Genomic DNA, 21,245 nt, shown 5'->3' with positions numbered 1-21,245 from the left:
ATATATATATATATATATATATATATATATATATATAGTCTGACCTTTTTATGGCATAATATACTATGACTTTTTAATAATATTTTTATGATATATACATCCATGACATTTTTAAGACATTTTATGGCATACTATACTTTTTTATGATTTCTGTCATGGCATACCATACTATAACATATTATGGCATACTAGACATAATACTTTTAATGACATTTTAATGCAACACTATAATATTTTGAATGATTTTCTTTATGCCATACTTTACTGTAAAAATGTTTATGATATTTATATAGCAGTCGATACTCTGAATTTCTATGACATTTTTATGGCACAATATACGATGACATTTTCATGGCATATTATACTATGAGTTTTTATGGCGTTTTTAATGGCATTCTTTCCTGTGGCATTTGTTATGACTTACTACTATACAATGACATACTAAACTATAATATTTTAAATGTTCTTTTTACTTTTTTAATGACATTGTTATGGCAAACTATACTATGACTTTTTTGACATTTCTTTGACATACTATACTTTTGTTTTACCTTTTTAATGACATTTTTATGAAACACTAGATTATGACTTTTTATGGCATTTTTTAAGGCATAGTATACTGTAACATTTTAAAGGCATACTGTACTATAACATTGTTCAATGACATTCTATACTATAAGATTTATAAAAAACATTTTTAATGAAATTTTAAATACTTTATTTAATGGCATACTATACTATGATTTTTTATAACTTTTTGAATGAGATACTTTACGAGGATTTTTTTATGGACATTGTATGGCATATGACAAAGAACACAAATGTGATATTCATTCAAAATGGGAAAGCTTCACAGAAAAGTATTAGTTAGTTAATGTGGGAAACACTTTTGGAATGCATAATGCTTGTGCCACTGATCTCAAAATAGGTTTAAACTAATTCTTTACAGCCGTTCAATAATATTCATTTGAAAACTTAAATTACTGTATTACTCCACTGAGCTGATGAAAGAAAATGATTCTGATTTAATATACATTTTTAATATTTCACATTCTTCAGAAAAAGACAATCAAAGCCACATAATAATACATATGTCTTTTTTTATAATTTAAAATTTACAATATAATAATTTAATATTACAATTTATATAACATGGGATGTAAATATTGAAAAAAAAAAGGCATTTTTATCGTCATTAAAAACAATATCCATGGCTTTGAAGATATGACATTGGACTGAAAAATACGAGGATTTAAAAGGACAGGTGATCCTATAATCACCAATACTTCACAATTCAGTGGGCAGTACATCACATGTTTAGAGTTTGTTCAACACAAACTGTTTGGGCACCTGAAACTGCTCCTCAAAATGATTATCCTATTAATCCTGCCATATTGTCTATGAGTGCACAACAATGAGAAAACTATAAATCCTCCGGTGAGGGAGGATCATCAGATTCATTCAGCATATGCACTTTTAAGTCTGATTTTCAATCACTCGTATGACCAAAGTGTTACTGTAATGTCGTATCTAATACTGCTCCTCTTATCTGTACATTACGCCGAACCTATTCTTTTTAGCAGCACTTGATGACCTCTGTCATGATGACAAAAAGTCAAATTCCACTGCTAAATTGTAACTTATCATTAGATTGCAAACATATTACGTAATCTTGCAATCATTAAGTCTAGCTATGGCACCTGATTTGTTAGTTTTTTTCAGTATCAATGCTGTTGGTGTGTTTAGTCACATACCAATACCCAACAAAGTATGTAAATCATTACCTTAACTGAGTTCAGGTCCATTTCTAGTCTGAGAAATCACTTAATTTACCAAAGTATTTATTTTAGGTATTAAGAAGAGCGATAATGGCAAAATGATTCCTATATTTTTGGACTGAAATCAGTGCTAAGTCTATGAATGAATATGATGTTTGAATGCCATCCACTCTCTTTGCATAATTTCATCAATCCTGTTACCACACATAGCCTTGCTATTTTAATTGAATCTATCAAATGTAATACATAGTTTCTCACTTACTTATTTCACATTCATTCATACTTATTTTTGTATTAATGGGAACTTGAAAACAAGACAGGGATTTTCAAATGGCTTTAACACATTTCAATTTCTCCTTTCAAATGAAGATAGTAAAGGCAAATAAGTTATGCTATTGATTTTTCCTTTTTTTCACTCTTTTAAGTGTTCCAGGAAAGCTTCAAAGCACCATAAAGGAACTACAATATTACATTCAAAGTATTTAAGCCAATCAGTTTTTCTCTTGGCTGAATTATATTTTACATACATTTCAGACTGCAGTTTCTCATGATATTGGCGATCACTGGCATTTTGCAGTTGAGAAATATGGTCGCTCCACGTTTTTTTTTTTTTTTTTTTCATCCTCAGTGTTATAATAAAAGTAGCCCACAGAAAAAATATGTTTTTCTGTAGCTTTAACTCAATGTCCAGTGAATTCTGAGGTTTTTTAGGCTCTCCTGGTTTTTAAAATCCATCAGTCAACGTGAGAGACACCTGCTGCAGAGTGGGCGACGAGGTACATCAATTATTGATGTCATTTTGCAGGAAAAAAGAAACAAAAGTGCACCGCCGCCATCTCCAAACTCCTGTCTCATCGAAGTTTGGTGTTGCTGTATGTGTTACGCTGTACAGAAATTAATTTTTCCATGCATGAGGTGCGACTTTCATGTAAAGAGCCATGCCACGTGTTACTGGGAGGTCGGCCCTCTTCACTCCGGCAGTAGACGTACGCCATGGTGTCGGTGCGGCTCTGGATGTGGGTGCTGCGCAGGAGCGACCGACAGTAGTGGCTGATCTTCTCCACCCGATGTAGTATCAGGTTGGCTTTTCTATTGAAGGAGAAGACAAAAAAAAATGTATCCAAGATTAACATCATCACACAAATAGAATTGAATAATCCCATCAGCATTACATTTCCTCTGAAATGTAAGTTGACATCCACAATTGAGACAGAAACAGATTCAAATTAAACCATAAATTGATAAAAAAAAATTATAAACTAATCAAGCAATTTCAAAATCTGCACATGTGTAATTTCAAATATGTACCAGATGATACATTCACATTAGTCTTGAAAATCATGAAATCATAAAAGTAGTTTATAAAACTTTGGAAATGTGAGTGCTGGTGTGTGTGTCTGTGAGAAAAGCAACAAAAATGGCTTTTGACATGTATTGGATGGATGGAAAACCATGTGGCCACCTGATAAACACAACCTCAGATGCACCATTCCATCTACCTTGGTGCAAGGGTGTTCATTTGGTGCCACAAAGTATCATTCAAAAATGAAATAAATATATAAAAACAAACAAATATGCCATTGTCCCATGAACGCCCAGCTGTAAATGTTACCAGGATTGAAAGAATTGCAACAGTTTCTCTTGTGTCATTCTGGCAGGACTGCCAGTCTGGATCAAAACCAACACATGCAATTGCATGAATTAATTCTCAGGTACTGATTCGGATGAACAATTCACCAGGTGCAGCTGTCTACAGTTAGTGAAACTAAGTTGGTTTCCAGGTAACTCTCCTGGAGCTGCTGTTTCCGACATGAAGTAGCCATATGTGAGGTCAAAACACACACGCACACACACATGCACGCACACAAGCACACACACATGCACGCACACACACACACACACACACACAGACCCATGCATCTATTCTGTACTTGCAAAACATAAATAGACCAACAAAATACACCTACAGTATACGTAGTCAAGGTTGTTCAGCTCATATGGATACAGAAATGAGGAAAACACTTGCGAAGAAGGGCAAAATTCCATTTGTTTTGAAAAGCAGTGTCTGCTGAGCATCAACATCTGTCTTTAGTTAAGCAAGGAGTACAGACATCCTTTTCACTTATTTGCTGAAAAAGAGGGGGAAACATTTTCTCATTTCCCTTAAATTCTTACGTCTGAAAAAACAGACTACCAAACACATAATCAAGGGAGGCTTGGGAGCATGTGAGTTATGGACAAATTAAACACATTTAATGCCATTCATGATGACAAACAAAGAAATAAAAAACGGGGAAAAAACACATTTAAAATATTATTTCTCGGTAACCTTTTAGTTGCCTAACTACTAAGTCAAAGATTTGGCTTCAACTGAATCCAAAGTAATTGATTACGACACAAACACAGCCTCAAGGAAATGCAGCCCAGAACTAAAAACAACATCAAACTAGAAGGGCACAGGGAGGGCGCAGACCTCTGTCAAGGTCAAATGCACTACTTTGCAATGTTAAAGACTTTATATACGACATCAGATCTATAATATAGCAGCGAACAACCATTTGCTATGTAAAGATATAGTGGAGCATGAGCAGCAGAGAATGAAGTCACAGTCCCTTTGTGCGTGTTGTAAATCGGGCTTCTCTGTGCTTTGTATTAGTAGTCGGGCCGGCCGCGCATGCATGTTAGGTCCTCCCTTCACTTCCCACTGGCTATCTAACCACCGCCGCTGCACTGCGCTCATACGGCGTAACCCCACCCACCGGTTTTCCCAAAGGTACCACTGTTAGCTCTGCCAGTACTACTGCCGTTGTTAGCACTGTTAGCACTGTTAACACTGTTAGCACCACAATTCTGACTCATGTTTGCTTGTGACGTCAGAGGTGAGAGCCATGTGCAGGCAATCCCAGACCAGATTATGAAGGTCGTATATAGAACCAACGTGTACAATAATGCATCTATCCGCCCCATTGTTCGGATGCACTTCCACGGCCCATGCTACACCGTTCCACGAAGATTCATGAAAATAGGGAGAGCAGTTTTTTTTTTAAATCGAGGTAAAAATCAAAGAGACTAATGTCTGGAAATAGAAAAAGTACATTGCAGTACAAGATAATAGTCGTGTTTACAGTGAAAGTAAAAATAAGCAGTAACAATGCATCACAACATGTCCAGAGAACAATATAATCATGAAAGGAGCTAGCGTTCAGTTGTAACAATGCTGGTGGACATTTGGGGGCTCCTGGGATTCTCAGCTCCTGAAGGAGTGCTGACTTTGCTTACGTTTCACTTGGCCATTCCGTTACCTTTTAAAAGGCATCCACCAATAGAGCCTGCTTGTAAATTACCCCAACGAGGCTGAACCCTGCCAACTTCAGGCAGTAAATAATCTGTGCTCGCTCATCCAAAAGCCCCCCTCCTCCTCCTCCTCATTGCTGCCCACACACAAACACACCATCCGACCACCCCAATCCCCATATTAAGTCCCAATGGCCAACCCGTGCCTCCCACCCTCCTTCACCAATCAGAGAGAAGCATAATCTTTCTACAGACCAAAGTTATTCCACGATTATTATATTATTTATGGCTTGAAAGGAGTGCTTCCAGGCAGTGGGGGTGGACAAACCAAAACATTGGACCGTAACCGAAGATCTTGTGTTGCTATCATCAGCACTGCTGGTCCAACTTCCTTGTCAGACTTGCATACATGAATGTTTTTGTTCTATACTTCTTTTCAAATATTGTTTATTGCTACCTACTTGAGTCAGTGAGCTTCCCTTCTTCTCCATGTGGTCGTAATGTTTCAGCGACAGTTCATACAGCAAACTATCAATGGGGGTGTCCCTGTTAAGAGGGTCATGGGTGAGAGGATGTCGGGGTGGCATGTTGTGGACACGCAGGAACTTTGTTTTATGAGAAAAGAAGAGGAAATGGAGTTTGAAGTCGAGTTAGTGTTAGCTGACTATCAAATTTAGTGTTTGGCTTGGCCGACAAACACTGTTTTGGCATCACCATGGTAATGCAAGGAGCGACTGTAACCCCAGAGTTTTCACAGTGACCTTGCCCACTTGCTTTCCAGCTTTGGAAAGTGGGAAAAAAGGAGGGGGCAATTGTGTAACATGCTCCTGCTTAGAGGGGGTGCAGACAATGCCATGAGAAATGGCTTAATGGTCTGAATCTGGCAGGACCAGTTCAGGCAGCTTTGGCTTTTGTTATGTAAGAAACCACAGGGTGACTGTAATTGATCCAAAACAACACAAAAAACGTCATCAAACACGATGACAAGGACACTTGGATAAATAACAGCAGACTGGAAAACATAAGTACATTTCTCAACAAGAAAACAACAGTTGTCCCTTGTTATACAATTTGAAATATTGAAAGCATCTTCTCAACCTGGACAAGAAAACTGTGGTATCGCCCAGATCTTCTCACCTGGGGCCCAGCTCATCCTCACTACGCCAGACAAAGTCTCCAAACTTCTCATAGTGGGAATTGTAGTGGTGCTGGACTCTGTATAGCAGTGGAGGAGGGATCTCCATCAATGTGTTGTAGGCCATCTGCTGCTCTTTGCCACTGGTGTAGCCGTTATATAAGTTGTACACCTTGTCTGCTATCTCTGTGAGGAAGTAAGAGACAGACAGAAGAAAGAAACAGAGATAGAGACGAAAAAAGGGATTTAACATGTGCGAGGAAAGCAAGTTAGCAGATGAAAAGTTTGCACTTCAATAAGGTTGGGGAACTCGCAAGAGGCAGATGGAAAAAGGGATTTTGAAAATCGATATCTGGAATTTAAGTCCCTAATAGGCCAAGCATAAAATACACTGGATCCTACACTTCCCATAATGCAACTCAATGTAGTCTTTCTGCCTGGCAAACTCCTCATGATTAATTGAATCTGACATGTGGAATTGGTGCCCCATTACATTTTGCACACAGCTTGTTTGAATAACCATAATATGTTATCAAGCATGTGCACATTATGAGGGTAGTTAAGAGTTAAGATAACTGTAATCCTGTGAATCTCGACCTCCTTCCTGTAATTTAACTTTTTAACTTCATGAGTTGATCAAACATGGAGAATAAGCCTACATAATGTAAATTAAAATCAAAGTTTGAGTTAGATGAAACGGTGTAATGCTAAAATTGTACATGGTTGTGCTTTAAAGACATTTAAATAATGAACACTGTGGGTAAGCACCAATTTAGGTAAATCGTGTAGAGAGAGTACCTTCGGCTCGGCTGTCATCCACCATTGGACAAGGTGTCCGTACTGAGACAAAGCTTGTCTCAGAGTGGCTGCCTCGGCTATCCACTGCATGGAGAGTAAATCTGAAAATGACAAAAAAGCAACAGAAGAAAGTTTATTATTTGTCACCGACGTCCCGAGATAAGGTAAGAAACAGTGTCGGAAGCGAGCAAGAAACACTGTGAAAAACAGCGTGCAAGCATTACCAGTGTACCCTTGACCAAGAATCTTAAAACTCCAACTACACAAATGATTGGCACTTTGAATATGCTGACACATATATATGCTGACACAGCTTTTAAATAGTGTAATTTTTTACAAGTTTGCAGGGTAATGTGCTTGATAAGATGGTGGTCTTGCTAGGTGATATATTTGGTCATAAAAAAACCATACACTGACAACTATACTTTTTCAGCAAAATGACTTGCGAATAAGGAGCCAGGGATGGTGGGATTTAATTATATCTGAAAATGAGTGCAGTCTGTACTACAGTGGCAGAGGACACAGGAGTAAAGGGGCATCTGGCTCCACTTCAAGCACTCTATAAGGACAAAGTTCCTGTCTGAAAATGTCAAACATCAGAATTTTTTGGGCTCCATGACAGACTTCACGACCACTCAGTACCCTGATAAGATACTGCAGCAAAAGGTTCAAGACATTAGGATATGAGACGCACACGTGAGAAAATGTAACGCATGTTTGGGGCCACAAGGCTCGGAATAGAAAACAAATAACCTTTACATATCCTTTGGAAAATGCCAATCTGTGTACTTCTGAATAAGAACAAGTACACAAAGGAATTGCTCGTATTGGATCTAAAAAAAAAGGATGTATCCTTGCAGGCAGCGGCGACATGCTATTTGCCGCTGCTGTCTTGATGATGGTTGAACTTTTAACTTGCCACTGTCTCTCTGTGTGACCATGGCAACCACCGAAACCACACCAAGGAAAACGCTAGAAGCTACTTTTATTAGTCTTACACACCCCTTATCTTTCAAAAAGGGTCATAACATTGATGTTGGTTTAGCCAAACTTGCTATTGTGTCGTATTCATTTTCTCCATATTAAGATACCGGCCTTTTTCAAGCAGCTGGCCTTTTCAGATTATTCTCTGGAGAACATATGACTTAAATCCATGTACCTGCTTTGTTTTCAGGGTCTTGTTGTTACGCATGCTTGCTAGTATAGAACCATCTGTGATGTTATTAGTACTAGCTATGCTTTACCTACTAGGACTCATCAAAATGAACCAAAGTATCGGTGTCAGTATATAAGCTTAGAACTATTTGGCCACACAACACTGCCACGGATGTATAAAGAGAAAGGCAGTGGGGGCGATATTTCCCCCTAAAATGTTTTTTTAGGTCTTCAGTAAATCATGGTGACCTCACGCATTTCCATTAAATTCAACCGGAGCAGAGCTCCAATCAGAATATCTGAAAAGAGTTGTGTGATTATAAGAATTGTATGTTAAATGCTATAAATAATGCAAATGTGAAGGTTGTTGTTTTTTTCCGCACTGTTTTTCTTACTGCAGGGGAAGTTTTGAAAAAGTGAATTGAGAAATGTTTGTAACAAGTTCTAAAAAAAAACCTGTAAGCTTTCAACAGTATTTCCACAGAGTCACCGCTGTAAACACAACAGAATGACAACAAGGAAACCACAAAAGACAGTGAGACAAAATGAAAAACTGAGATGGCATTCCAATGCCAAATACTTTAAGAAATACATGAAACTAAAGAAATTAGGAATATTATTGTTGTTACAAAACTTGCTTTTCTTTCTAAACCCATTTGCTGTCCCAATGATTGTTTTGATGTAACATGACCTGTTGGGACATTTTTCACATAGTTTGTCTGGTCTTGTTATTCAGCAGGGTGAATGCGGTATTCCCCAAGAATCTCACAAAAGACGCACAGGCCTCACTGGCTCCTCTGGACAGCAAAACAATGCCGGCATGTAACAGTCACACTGGTTAAATTACGCTATGCGGCCACATAACGTGCAGATGGATACAATGAGGTGGGAGAAGGGGGGGGGGGGAGAGTTTTTATCAAGCAATTTGTTAAAAGTTTTGTTTGGGACCCAGGATGTGGGCTTGCCAGCCTTTTATTGCTGTTTTTTTGGTTGTTTAAATGGTTGGCATCAATGACAGGTACTGTTCCCCCTTCCACCGCCCCTACAGCAATTACAAGACTTTTATGTACAGTAATAAAGCCTTTTCTGCCATGACATTAAGCCTCACGGAGAGTCAACTTAGGAGATCTGCTTTTTGTTTGGGTAAATGAGGGATAACATGCTCATTGTTCAAGGAAATATGACATTCTACAGAAAATATGAGAAGCTTTACAACTTTTTGATCACAGTCGTGCCAAGGAACCTTGGCTAGGGGTTCTTCATACTGTTAGGATCTCATTCATAGAAACAGATAGTAGCTCAGTACAGGCACTCAGTGATGATAAAGATCGCCTGGGAGAACAAAGAAAGCAGCCACAGCCTGGCCTGCCACGAGAATGTCAAAACATCAAGTAACAGAATTGGCAAGACCCACACAACCACCACGGCCACCCACCCTAGCACACACGGATACACTTTCCTTTGTCTCTCTATTTTTCTATCTACATTGCTTGCATATAGCTCAGCCCTGTCTATAACTCTCTCTAATTCCTTGTCTCTCACATCTATTCCAAGGCTGTCTGGCAGCACATGGCTCCTCTGTATTGTTCGTGTGCCATAGTTTTGAAAGCTCAGCAAACAAAGAAGTGGACAAATGGCAGATTAATGTTTGTGTAAATTAACAATGTTGCCATTAAAGTAACCATTGTCCTCTAATTTAATGAGACAGTGGAGAGATGGCTGAACAAGGGATGACAGGACAGAAAGCTGGGGGACAGACAGAGCAAGAGATGAGGAATGAGAGAAAGTGAGAGTGAGAGAGGATCAATTAGGGCAGTATTTTTGGCATGCTGAGGGCAGTAGGGGATGTCTATTCCATGACATCAGCGTTTGGACACACATCAGTAGAGCCGGTCCACATATCAATCAAAGCCACCATAGAATAATTTCTCGCTGCCTGAAGAATTTATGGCAGCTTACAGTATCTTATGACTTTGAAATCCTCAGATCCATTTGACATTACACTGGTGCAACAGCCCTAAATAAAAATGGCTTTGTCCTTCAATTGTAAATTGGAAAAATTAGCTCAGCTCTGAATTATCTCACTTGCAGATCAGCAAGACTCACAGTCCTAATGAATGCAATGATGACAACACCCCATTAAAAGTTCAACAGATTTAAATGAATGCGCCAGATATCTTTGGAAACTGAGATATTTCGAGATAATCGTCTCCAACAGAACTTTGAATGACATTTGACAAAATCAAGGCGAGATTATCAGGTTGGGTGAACCAGTATCAGGATTTGCTTCCATCATTGTCCCGTTTCAATCATATAAATATATTAAATAACATTACAATTATATTATATATTAATTATATAATGAAGTAACAAATATGCATTCAAATGGGCAGTCTGTAGCAGTGCATGCCTTTCTTTCCCCTGTAAATAATTGTGCACCTGCTCACCTACTGCTCCTCAGGCAGACACTGGCTTTTGTGCTACTTTCTTAAAAATAACATATCAAACATTCTTGCAGTTTAGAATAAAAGAAAGTAGTTCACTGGTGCAGTAAACTGTTATTATAAAAACAGAAAGGAGCACACGATCAATCCAAGGCCTAGTCCACAGGTACACGGGTATTTCTGAAAGCAGTATCTTTGTTCTAAAAAAGATTACTTGTGCACTAAAGCATTGTCAAAATGAAAATGCTGTAGTGACCTTGTAGCGGATGTTCCTGTTCCTCATTATAGTGGAGGAGTAACTGTACATTCATGTATAGACATGTAAAAAGTCCTGTTAGCAAGGTTAGAACCAGCACTATTTTAGTCACGTCCGTCAGAATGTCGCCTCATTTCTGATGCCTCACAAAGGGGGTAACAGCGCACATGATGACGTGACAACCCAAAAACAGAGTATCCCTGTCTACACATCAACGATGAAAACAGAGTTTCCAAAAAGTCAGTTTTTAGTGACCTTAAATGTTGTTTGGGAGTGGATGAAAAGGCCAATATTACAGCAGCGTTTATTACAGCAACTATTGGCTTTTTAAACTAAATGCAAATAAGCTTGTTACTAGCTGTGAACGCAACAGGGTGGTCCCCCAGTTTATGACTTTATGACATTTGGTGTTAATCTGTGTACTCTTACGCAGTTGGTGTTTTTGATTAATTGCTGTACTTTTATTTATTTATTTTTCATTGACTTCTATCTGTCAAACAAATTGTCCCACGGGGACATAGCAGCTTTGCTGTACTCTACATCCATAAATGAAAACAACACTTCAACACTAACACAAAGGTTTGGGGTTAGTGAATTGTGCTGACGGTCTGGTAGTCCAACAAGTGTATTACTAGTAGCCTGATTTTCTCTAGAGAATTCTCACACGTTTGGGTTACAACACAAAAGTTACTTTGTATCCAGTAAATTGGTATTTACTTTTGAATGAGATGTGTAACTTTTCAAAGAGCAAAAAGCATTTTTGTTTGCTGGGGAATGTTAGCAGCCTTGGTAATGATCAAGTGTAAAGCCAATACCAGGAGAGGTCTTATCAGGCTTCTGATTAACACAAGCGGGTTTGGCTACAAGCAGATGTGCCCTCAGACGTAATTTCCTACGTAAATTCTGCTCTTATCAGGGAAAAACAAAACTGTAGAGAATGCCTAAACAAAGATAACGCTGCTACAAAGTTGGAAATAAGGCTCTTGTTGCAGGTTTTGTTATTGGAAGCCTGACTTCTACAGTTTGAATTAATAGTTATCCCCCCACTATTCTTTATCCACTGTCAAAGCCTGTAGGGAAGTCAAACTCGTGATTTTATAACTAAATAGATGGTAATTGTGTTGTTGGCATTGCTGTTAGCTTTCATAAAAATCATTGATGATTGCTCACTGCTTCCTGGGTATTTTATTATATTTATTTTGTCATTTATTTCCTTTAAATGCTCAGTTCTGAACACTTTTCCCTGGGAGCTACGTGTTATGTGAAACTGACAGCTTGTGACCACAAACTTCAACGGTAATAGATTAATTAAAGAAAGCCACATGGCACATATTTTACTGTTATAGCTGTGTCATTGGGAGACAAATGTTAGCTCGTTGGCATTACTGCATTAATCCATCCATCACCTTCACTCTGGCACCCACACAAACAAGCAATATAGATGCCTTGTTCGCAGCATGTAATGTAGCTTCCCTCTCTCAACTTTAGTGTTTGAGAAAAAATAAATAAAATGTCCTTTAGGTCACTTGTTAGATGTAAATGTGGTGAGGATGCTTTGCTGTATTTACATCTCAGGTTATTTAAGCTCTTCTGGCAGTAAATCATACAGCATTGAGTTATTAAACTGCAACTATCAAGTTATTTGTTTTTTATAACTTTGACTAGTACAGCACATAGAGTATATACCTACATATGGATTGGGGAAATGTGACTCTAGATGAGGGTTCTCATAGCTTTAAATCCTGGCTGCTGCTTTTCGAGGGGTAGTGTTTAGGCTCCCATAACAATCCAAGGCCAAAGAATAGCAGGAGCATTATAAACACAAGAACCTTAGCAAAACCTGAGAAGACAGTCAAAAACTGAGAATACAGTGTGTTTCATGTGTCCAATGACAGCCACAACAACATCTGGGTCTTGTCTGGTAAACTCATTATTGATGCTCTTGCAAGAGCAAATAGTGCTCATAGAAAATTCACATCACCGCAATAACCAATTGGATAAAAAAAACAAATTTAAAGGCAGAGATGTCTGGTCTGAAATGTGCCTCTGAATAGCTTGCCATAAACTGATTGAACCGAAAATATAAGCCCCTGATCAGTGTAGGGCAATCCTATAAAACAGTCCAGTAATTCATTTTAAGAAATGGTCATTTAATTGCTTTTGAGACATGCTGCGTCAGCTCTATGGTCATTTTTGAGGTTGTACATTCTGGTGACGTTTTATTGCAATTCACTATGTTGTATGGTGCTTCTTGATCCTCCATGTATGTAAATTAAAATAACAATATATATTAAACAGGTCAACATGTAAAGCAGTAAAATACAGCACCATGCAGGTAATTGAACAACGTTTGCAGGACAGCAAATAGCCTTGACTGCCCGTGTCACACACTGTCACAGTTTGACTTACTGTTGTAAATACATGATGTGTTAGGGTGATGGCCATGAGCGCATTTAATGACATAAGGCAAGGTCTGTCTGTTAGCTAAATGCCCCCCGAAATCTACAAAGAGTGGTCAATTTGTTCTTTGAGTTTAACAAATCCCGCCTCTTAACAGAGATCCTTCTGTATTCACTAAAACCCTGTTCTGCTCTGACCAAAGAGAACATAAAAGAACGGAAGCAACCACCACTTCCACCATGTTGAGACTAAGTATACTTCCCTGTTTAACTCAACCCAGCTGTTGTAGGTAACAAAATTGACCCCCTGAAATAAGACTGTATTTTCAGTGGGAATTGTAGACACCTAAGGGAGGATGTGGTATTGTTGATATTTTAGTCATTCTTGTTTGGGAAAGATGCAAACATGGCCACAACATAATGCTTAATGAGACGTCTTTAAATGGTTATCAGCAACACTGAACTCATAAAAATGTGGGCAGAAAAACAATCAAGTCAATTGGGTTGCAATAAATTGTGAGCCAAGACCAAAAGCAATGTTGCAGAATACTGTAGGTGAGTCGGACAGGTTTGTGCAGCATTGGTAAAGTAATAGCACTCTCTGATTACTTTCTAGTTTTAATAATATATATATTTCTTAAAAATAGCAAAAATGGAGCACGCCCTCCAGTTCCTTTTTTATCAAAAAATGAGAACCACCACCCTCTTCTGGGTGTTCACAGACACGTTCTCTTACCTCCACATGACACTGATGTATGAGGTGTATTAACCATGACTGCCAAAACATATCTAGAGCCTTTAGAATTTCAGGGAAAATTTCCATCACGCCCTGGCACTTTGCCACTCAGGCGCTTTTTGCCGACCTCAACCAAAGAGATGGTTGAGACTTCCTCTGAAACCTCCAAGTCTTCCTTCTACGAAGACAAACAAAAGTCCTTCTGCCTTGACTCGCCAAACTCCTTCTACACATTTGCTTCCGAGACCACAGACCAAGCTTCCTAAAACCTGACCACTGATTAAGGAGTCTCCTGGGTTGGTAGTTCATTGCAGCCATTGGAATTAATCTCATGGATATACTGTAGGTCTAGTTGCAAAGCCAAACGCCGCACCGATCGGGAATAGATAATTACATAGTTAATCACAATTATTTTGTTTGACAATTAATTGCCAACTAAAATGTATGATTGTTACTGTCCTGATCTGCGCATCCATCTGGTGCCTCTCACACGGGTAACTCTGGACAAGGAGGAAGTCCAACATTTATCCAGGACTTTCTATTTCTATTTCTTTGGTTATAAGTGCGCCAAGGGTCAGCAGGTCATACCCCTAAATGTGTTCCTTTCAGTCTGGTGCCCAAGAGTTTTATTAGACCCCATAGGTACAGGTCTAGCCCTGGTTTCCTTATTCTGGGCAAGGATGCTCTTTTTTGAACATGTGGACTATATAGACATTTGAAAGTCTTAGTCGAGCACCTCACCTGGGACCTATGTGTTGTTGACTCTGCTAGGAGCTCACAGGGGCACACAAAATCCCACACCATGATAAAACGGCGATTCTCTTCCAGCTTCTAATATATTTTATAAAGCTTCATTAACACAAACATTTTCCCGATAAGTTTAATATCCATTTATTATGAATTACACCCATTGAGATCTGGAAATTATCAGGAACTTTCCGTACTTCACAGACATGTGCAGGAACCTTGAAACTATGTCTGCACTAACTACAACACAAAACAATTTATGACTCATGTTTATTCATAGGGCGAAGAAATAAACAACCACATTAAATCAGTTATTTAATTGACTTGGGAAACTTGGCAAACGGCATCGGCAGACTTACTTGTAGAGACTGTCGGGTTCCAGGCACTTGAAGACCACTGAATATAGCACAGAGTGAGGATGGTCTCCAGTCCTCTTCCCGGCAACAACACAGGATGAACCCAATCCAGAGAACAGATCATCCACCAAGCTCAGAATTTCACCTGGTCAAGAGATGAAATTGAAAGTTAAATGAAGGAAGGATTAAATGAAGAAATAGAGAAACAGAAAAAAAGTGTGAGCTTCTTTCAACATTATCTTTCATCTATTGTTCTAAGTTAAACAATACCACATGTTTTGGTTCCACCACGTTTCAACACAGGAAAAACAACGGAGCACGACATAAACTTAGTCATGAATGAATTCCTGCAGTTATGACACCAATTCTTTCCTTATCAATGATTGTGCCATTTGACTCTGGCGAGTTTCACCTCTGCCCGGTCCGGTGGGAGCCATTTCGCCAGCACCAAGCCCGAGGTGAAATTAAATATGACTTTTTGTTGGCAGCAGCCCATACACACTACATTTCAGAACTGTAAGAAAACAGGATTTCATTCCTTTATGGGCACATGGTTCTGTTACAATGATATCTCTCTGAGCACCCTGGCGTCTCACAAAACACTACTTCACAAGTTGTGAAATGTCTTTCATGTCAGCTTACGGGAAAGGCGAGCAACGCACACTTGTTCATTTAGACACACAAACGATGCCAGTTTCCAGTGCTCATGGGGGTGATGGAAAAAAAGAGGGAGCTGTCAAAATAGTTTAAAAGCTCTCAAACGGTTGGATTTCCAACTATTTCTACACGAGGTAAAGGGCAGCTTAGTTTTAGCTTATGATACATGGGCCAACTTATAAACACAGGGAGTAAGTCCGCCTGGTAGGGCACAAGGGGATGGTAAGAAAGGTTGCAGAAGAGAGGAAAAAGAACTGTACAAATGAATGATTTGACCTTTTCACAGAAAGAGCTCTGTGTATAGGAGGTTTCCCCCAAACACATTCCTGCACTGTTGCTCTTTCGAAGGTTTTACCTTTTCTAAACATAAATCTCAAATTAGATTAATTTATTATGTTGTTGAAACTAGCTTGGAGCTGAAAAAGAAGTTGAAGATATACATGTCTAAATTTGTGATTTTAACGCTTTTGTCAAAATGTTGGAACAAACTCCCGTGGAGTAAGTTTGTGCTTTACATTTTAATGTTTACCTTTTAGAATAAACAACGTACATGAGCACAAGCTCTCATACTTCACTTTGAAGTGAAAACTACTTATTAATCAGAAAGATTATCTCGGTTTATTAACAGGCCAGACATTATACATAATGACCTTTTTTTTTTAGTACAAATGAGGTCAATTATATACAGTATTAGAACATATTAACAAAGTACATATTGATCTAGTATTACATTTAAACTTTAGCAACAGAATGAGTGCACTGTCTTCCAATGACTGGGATTCAAACACTTTCCATAATTGAATTTTTTGTTGCCGTATTGTTTATGGAACAGTTGAGGCACTTCATTTGGTTGTCCTGTAAATGTTTATTGTATTCTTAAGCAAATGTTTTTTTGGAGAAACATAATACTGCCTCAATCACAATTTCTTTTTATTATAATGAGGGAACATTTTTAATGAACATTTCCGCAAAGTTACAAAATGTTAATTCAGAACATTTCGGAACTGAAAGATGATTCATGTTTGATGGTGATACTTAGGCAACTCAACACACGCGATTGAGATTAGGGTAAGGACATGTTTACCATTTTAATATCTAACAAAACCATAACCATAATCTTACCCTAACCTTAAATAGTTTAAGTAGCCTAACCACACACACTTCTATTGTCTGGATAGTTTCCTGCCAAGGTAAGTGAAAGTTTCTCAATTGACTACAACGCAAGGCTTAAATGGTTTTGTAATAATTACAATCATAAGAACAAAATCATAAATACTCTGGAGATTAATAATAGCCTACATTGAGTGCACATTTACCAAAGAGAACATCGCAAAGAACAGTTTCTCTCTAACTTTGGATGGCTGTTGTAAAGCTTCCCATGTCTCCATCATAAGACTATTATAGACATGCTACAAATAAAAATATATATTTAAAGTACTGCTATGGAAATAATTTTTGTGTGTAGACCTATATAATAATCCATAAATATGTTTGCATATAATTTTTGCCGCAACGCTTAAGGAAACAGAATTATCTAAAAATCCCACGTGAACAATTAAATACTGAAAATGATCTGAATTGTAGGTGAAGGGTAGATTTATGTGAGCTGTGACATTGGATCCAGTGTTTGCCGTCAAATTTTATTGTCTAAGAGCTGCGCACTCAGGATGTCTGGAGGCTCCTGACACTCAATACGGCTACAATAAACTGAAAACTGTTTAGGTGTGATAAAAATTCATGATTTCAGTAACTTATATCTTATAGCTGGTAGTACTGTGAACCGACAAACTGATTCAGAATTGTGAACCAAACTTTTGTGCTGTGTTCACTAGCCTGAATATTTTTAAAAACATTGGTGAAACATTAAATTATCCCTAGCAGACATAAATTAGTTCTATTTAAGATTGCCGTTGACCTAAAACGGTCTGTGTACATTCTGCCTTTTCAAGTCTATTCCCCCACCTTTTATTGCAAGCAACTACGAGCGGAATGCCAATTGAATGCCAGATTTCTGCCACTTCTCAAAGGATAAAGGTAGAAAAATACTGCTCCAAACACAGCGTGGACAAACGTGGAGTAAAAAGAAGGAAAGGGGGGGGGGGGGGGGGGGGGGGAAGTGATGAGAGAAAGAGACTAACAATGAGAGAGGAAAGGAAAAAGGACGGTGAGTGTTTTGATGTTTCAGAATGTTGGATGTGTTCATAGAGAGAAATGATGTTGTCAATAGATGTTTTGATAATCAGAATAAATCAAGGAGCTGATTCGTGACTACAGCGCAGGTCAGGAGCAACCACTTGTGACTTATGTTTTAGTCGCGGTGAGTTGATGTATGTGATTATAACATAATCCTGACTTGCACAACTCAAATGTTAGACACACTGTCTCATACTCATGCAGCATGCAGAGTGTGTTCAACAATGGCTGGAGCACAAGTTGACTATAGACAATAACAACAATGAAAAGAATGCAATAAAACTGTAAAAGCACAGGGGGGAAGGAGTGAGCTCTGTTCTTTTGCTGCTTTCTGCATGCAAACTGTATTCAAATGTGTTCAGATAGGTGTGGCATACATTAATCATTTTCTTTCATGGGACCTATTTACAGAATCTTATTGAGTTGTGCCTGGGTTTGGCATAATTTCAGCGACGATAAGTGACCGAGAAAAGGATTATGTCAAAGACACATGCCTGGAAAGTGGCAGTGGTTTCATGAACCACAATGGAAAGCAAGAAGGTTGCGACAAAGATGCTGGATAGGTGTACACATTACCGTACATTTTGAAAACCTGGTTTCAACTCCCTACACAAACAAAGACGTTTTCTGTTGTGAATAAAGTTTTGTTCTTTTACCTTTTTCTTTTTTAACCCTACCTATAACTTATGACCATGAATGTGACACAGACTAGAACATAACATCTTCAGTTACTGAGTCTTCAAAATATCCCCTTGAAAAAGGCTTGGAAAACAAAGCACTGATTATGCCATTATATAATGTGTTGATTATAGTGTTTATATTGTAGCTGATTTGCAGCACTGTTCTTTAACAGTTTGGGTCCTAAACAAACTTGCCATGATAATATCCATGTGTACTAACAGAGTTAGAAAGATGTTATGTCTCTCTTAGGCATAAATAGAGCGACAAATCATTAGCTTAGCTTAGCGACATGAGGCAAGGTGTCATAATTGGACATTACATGTACAGTGTGAACAGACCACTTATGTCACTGACAGCACGAGGAAGCGCTTAAGTAACTCTGATCCATCTGGAAGACTAAACAAAAGGCAAATGTCTTTGGTCTGATCTCTGGTGGCTCTCCAATGGCTCACTGTATAATTATCAATTTAAGGACTCAGTGGGAGAACACAATGTGTTTTAGTTCTTTTAACAATCATATACACTTACCTAGCAAACTCTACCACACATTCCATGGGTCAAAACTTCTTTAAACAGAGACATCTGAAAGCTATAAACTGTTATGCAATTACATAAATATAAGACCAGTAGGCAGGCTTAGTGAGGGTACACAATGTACCATCATTTGCACACAGTAGAGGGGCTGATATTGGACTTTTCCATGTTTAAATGGCGGTTTGCAAGACACAAAGTAATGGCAACTAAATATAGAAAGATTCTAAACTTACTTTTGTTTTACAAGGAATTGTATAAAAAATTTGCTTTACAAAAGAAACAAGAAAAAGAACAGCAGTTTTTATGCAAGTAACTTTAAGAAATAGTCAAATCAATGGTCCTTCCCTCTCTGATTTTAGAGACATCAAATACAAGGTGACACTGCCTGGAGTTACACAATTAAACTACATTACTGATTGACAGCACTGGCACGTTGAGAGTGCTAAAAAGGCATCTAGAAATACTGTTCACCACATGTAACCGTAACCAAGCAAAGCGAGCATTATTTATGACCGTTCATTTGTTTTGTCAAGAAGAAACTGAAGACAGATTTTTGTGTCTGATCTTACGACAGCAGAAATCTGAACACAAGTCCAAATCCATTCTCAAGATTTGAACTGAACAAAAACAATGTGTTAAACTTTCAAAACTTGGCTTTAAGCTTTAAACATGTGGCAGTGTTCTCACTTTATATCTCTCCTAATCAAGCCGCTGCTTGATTCAAAGTAGAGAAAGTGGAAATTCCAGCAACACTTTTCTGTATAACAACAGTTTATGAATCAGAAGCACATGTTCCCCCACACCCTGACAAAGACAATATGCTAAAATACAATTGTTTTACTAATAAATATTTAGTTGTTTCCCCATTGTTAATAATACATCACTCACTGCCTCAAAACATATCCATGGTTTATTTTAAGATACTTCCCTCATTAAACCCTTGCCCTTCCTGCTTACTACAGTCTTCTGTTTGTAAGAGTTCAAAGAAGATACCTGCTTTCATTCAGTATCACAGGACGTGGTGTATGCATCTGTGGAAATTGAGACTGGGGTAAGGAAATGACAAAGGGTGATGAATCTCATCTGTGTTCACACGTGCAAAACGATCGTATGACTCAACTGCCAAACTGGAAGTGTTTTTTTTACAAGCCGTTGGCACACATGTACAGCTATGTCTTTGGAAGTTCATTTCTCCTGAGGACCTTCAATCATCAACTGTCTCCAAGGTGATAGCTTTTAAGTGCTTGCATACCAATCTAGAATTAGTACAACTTCAAATCAAATCCATTAACCTTAGAAATAAGCTTTACTGGTTCTACCCATGTGAGGGGTTCCTCACGGGTAGGGCTGTGGTCCGTCAACATTTCTGTCAATACCAAAGCCAAAACAGCTCACAGCTGGCAAAAATTAAGGCCCCCGAAATTCTATTACGGTAAAAGCCATTTTGCGTGTTCTCCAGCTTACATGGCGATTAAAACCTCATGGTAAATGCCAGGTGACCTTTTTAGTAAGCAGAAAGGGGAACAAATAGTAACAAATCATGAGCGAGACGAGCTGACGGACAGCATACAGAGTGAACCGCTCTGATTCAAAGAAACACAGGGTTCGTAACTATGATGTAGTTGCAAACAAGTCATGTCAAGTTTATTTGTACAGACCCAATATCATATACAATGTCTCCAAGGGCTTTGCGGGTGCACAACAGCAACAGTCCCTGACCCAGACTCACCCAAATTATCTAAGAAGACAAGGAAAACCCCTCTCAGAAAACTTTTGGCACACAACAAAACACAGAAAAAAGAAGGGAGTGGGCACGGGTGGGGAAATACAAAGAGAACTCCTTCCTCCGTGGGCAGCATGGGGTGAATGGTAGCCGTAGGCGGGGAAAGTGCAATAACAAAGAGGGAGCAGAGAGTTGCAACTGTAGAACATTTGAAACACAATACTGATTATAAACTAACACATGCACACACAATGAACATGCACACAACTGACGTTAACCTTGTGTGTCCTTTTGTGGCAGGATGTGGAGACAGGTGTGTACATGGTGGCATTTCGTCTGATGTTGGAATCCAGACTTGC

General features: G+C 38.4%; 1 protein-coding gene across 1 annotated transcript in view; it reads right to left on the bottom strand.

Annotated features, from left to right (window-relative positions):
* Positions 1-2,355: 2,355 nt before the first annotated feature.
* The window catches only part of astn2 (astrotactin 2), a 244,671-nt gene continuing 225,781 nt past the window's right edge, over positions 2,356-21,245 (bottom strand). The window contains exons 20-23 of the mRNA XM_029444334.1: positions 15,102-15,243; positions 7,006-7,106; positions 6,210-6,393; positions 2,356-2,867 (exon numbers count right to left, since the gene is read on the bottom strand). Coding sequence (XP_029300194.1) covers positions 2,630-2,867; positions 6,210-6,393; positions 7,006-7,106; positions 15,102-15,243 — 665 coding nt within the window. The 3' untranslated portion in view covers positions 2,356-2,629. The remainder of the gene's footprint in view (positions 2,868-6,209; positions 6,394-7,005; positions 7,107-15,101; positions 15,244-21,245) is intronic.

The sequence above is a fragment of the Cottoperca gobio genome, chromosome 12 (assembly GCF_900634415.1).
Source record: "Cottoperca gobio chromosome 12, fCotGob3.1, whole genome shotgun sequence".
Lineage (NCBI taxonomy): Eukaryota > Metazoa > Chordata > Actinopteri > Perciformes > Bovichtidae > Cottoperca > Cottoperca gobio.
This window is presented reverse-complemented; position numbering and strand designations above follow the sequence as displayed.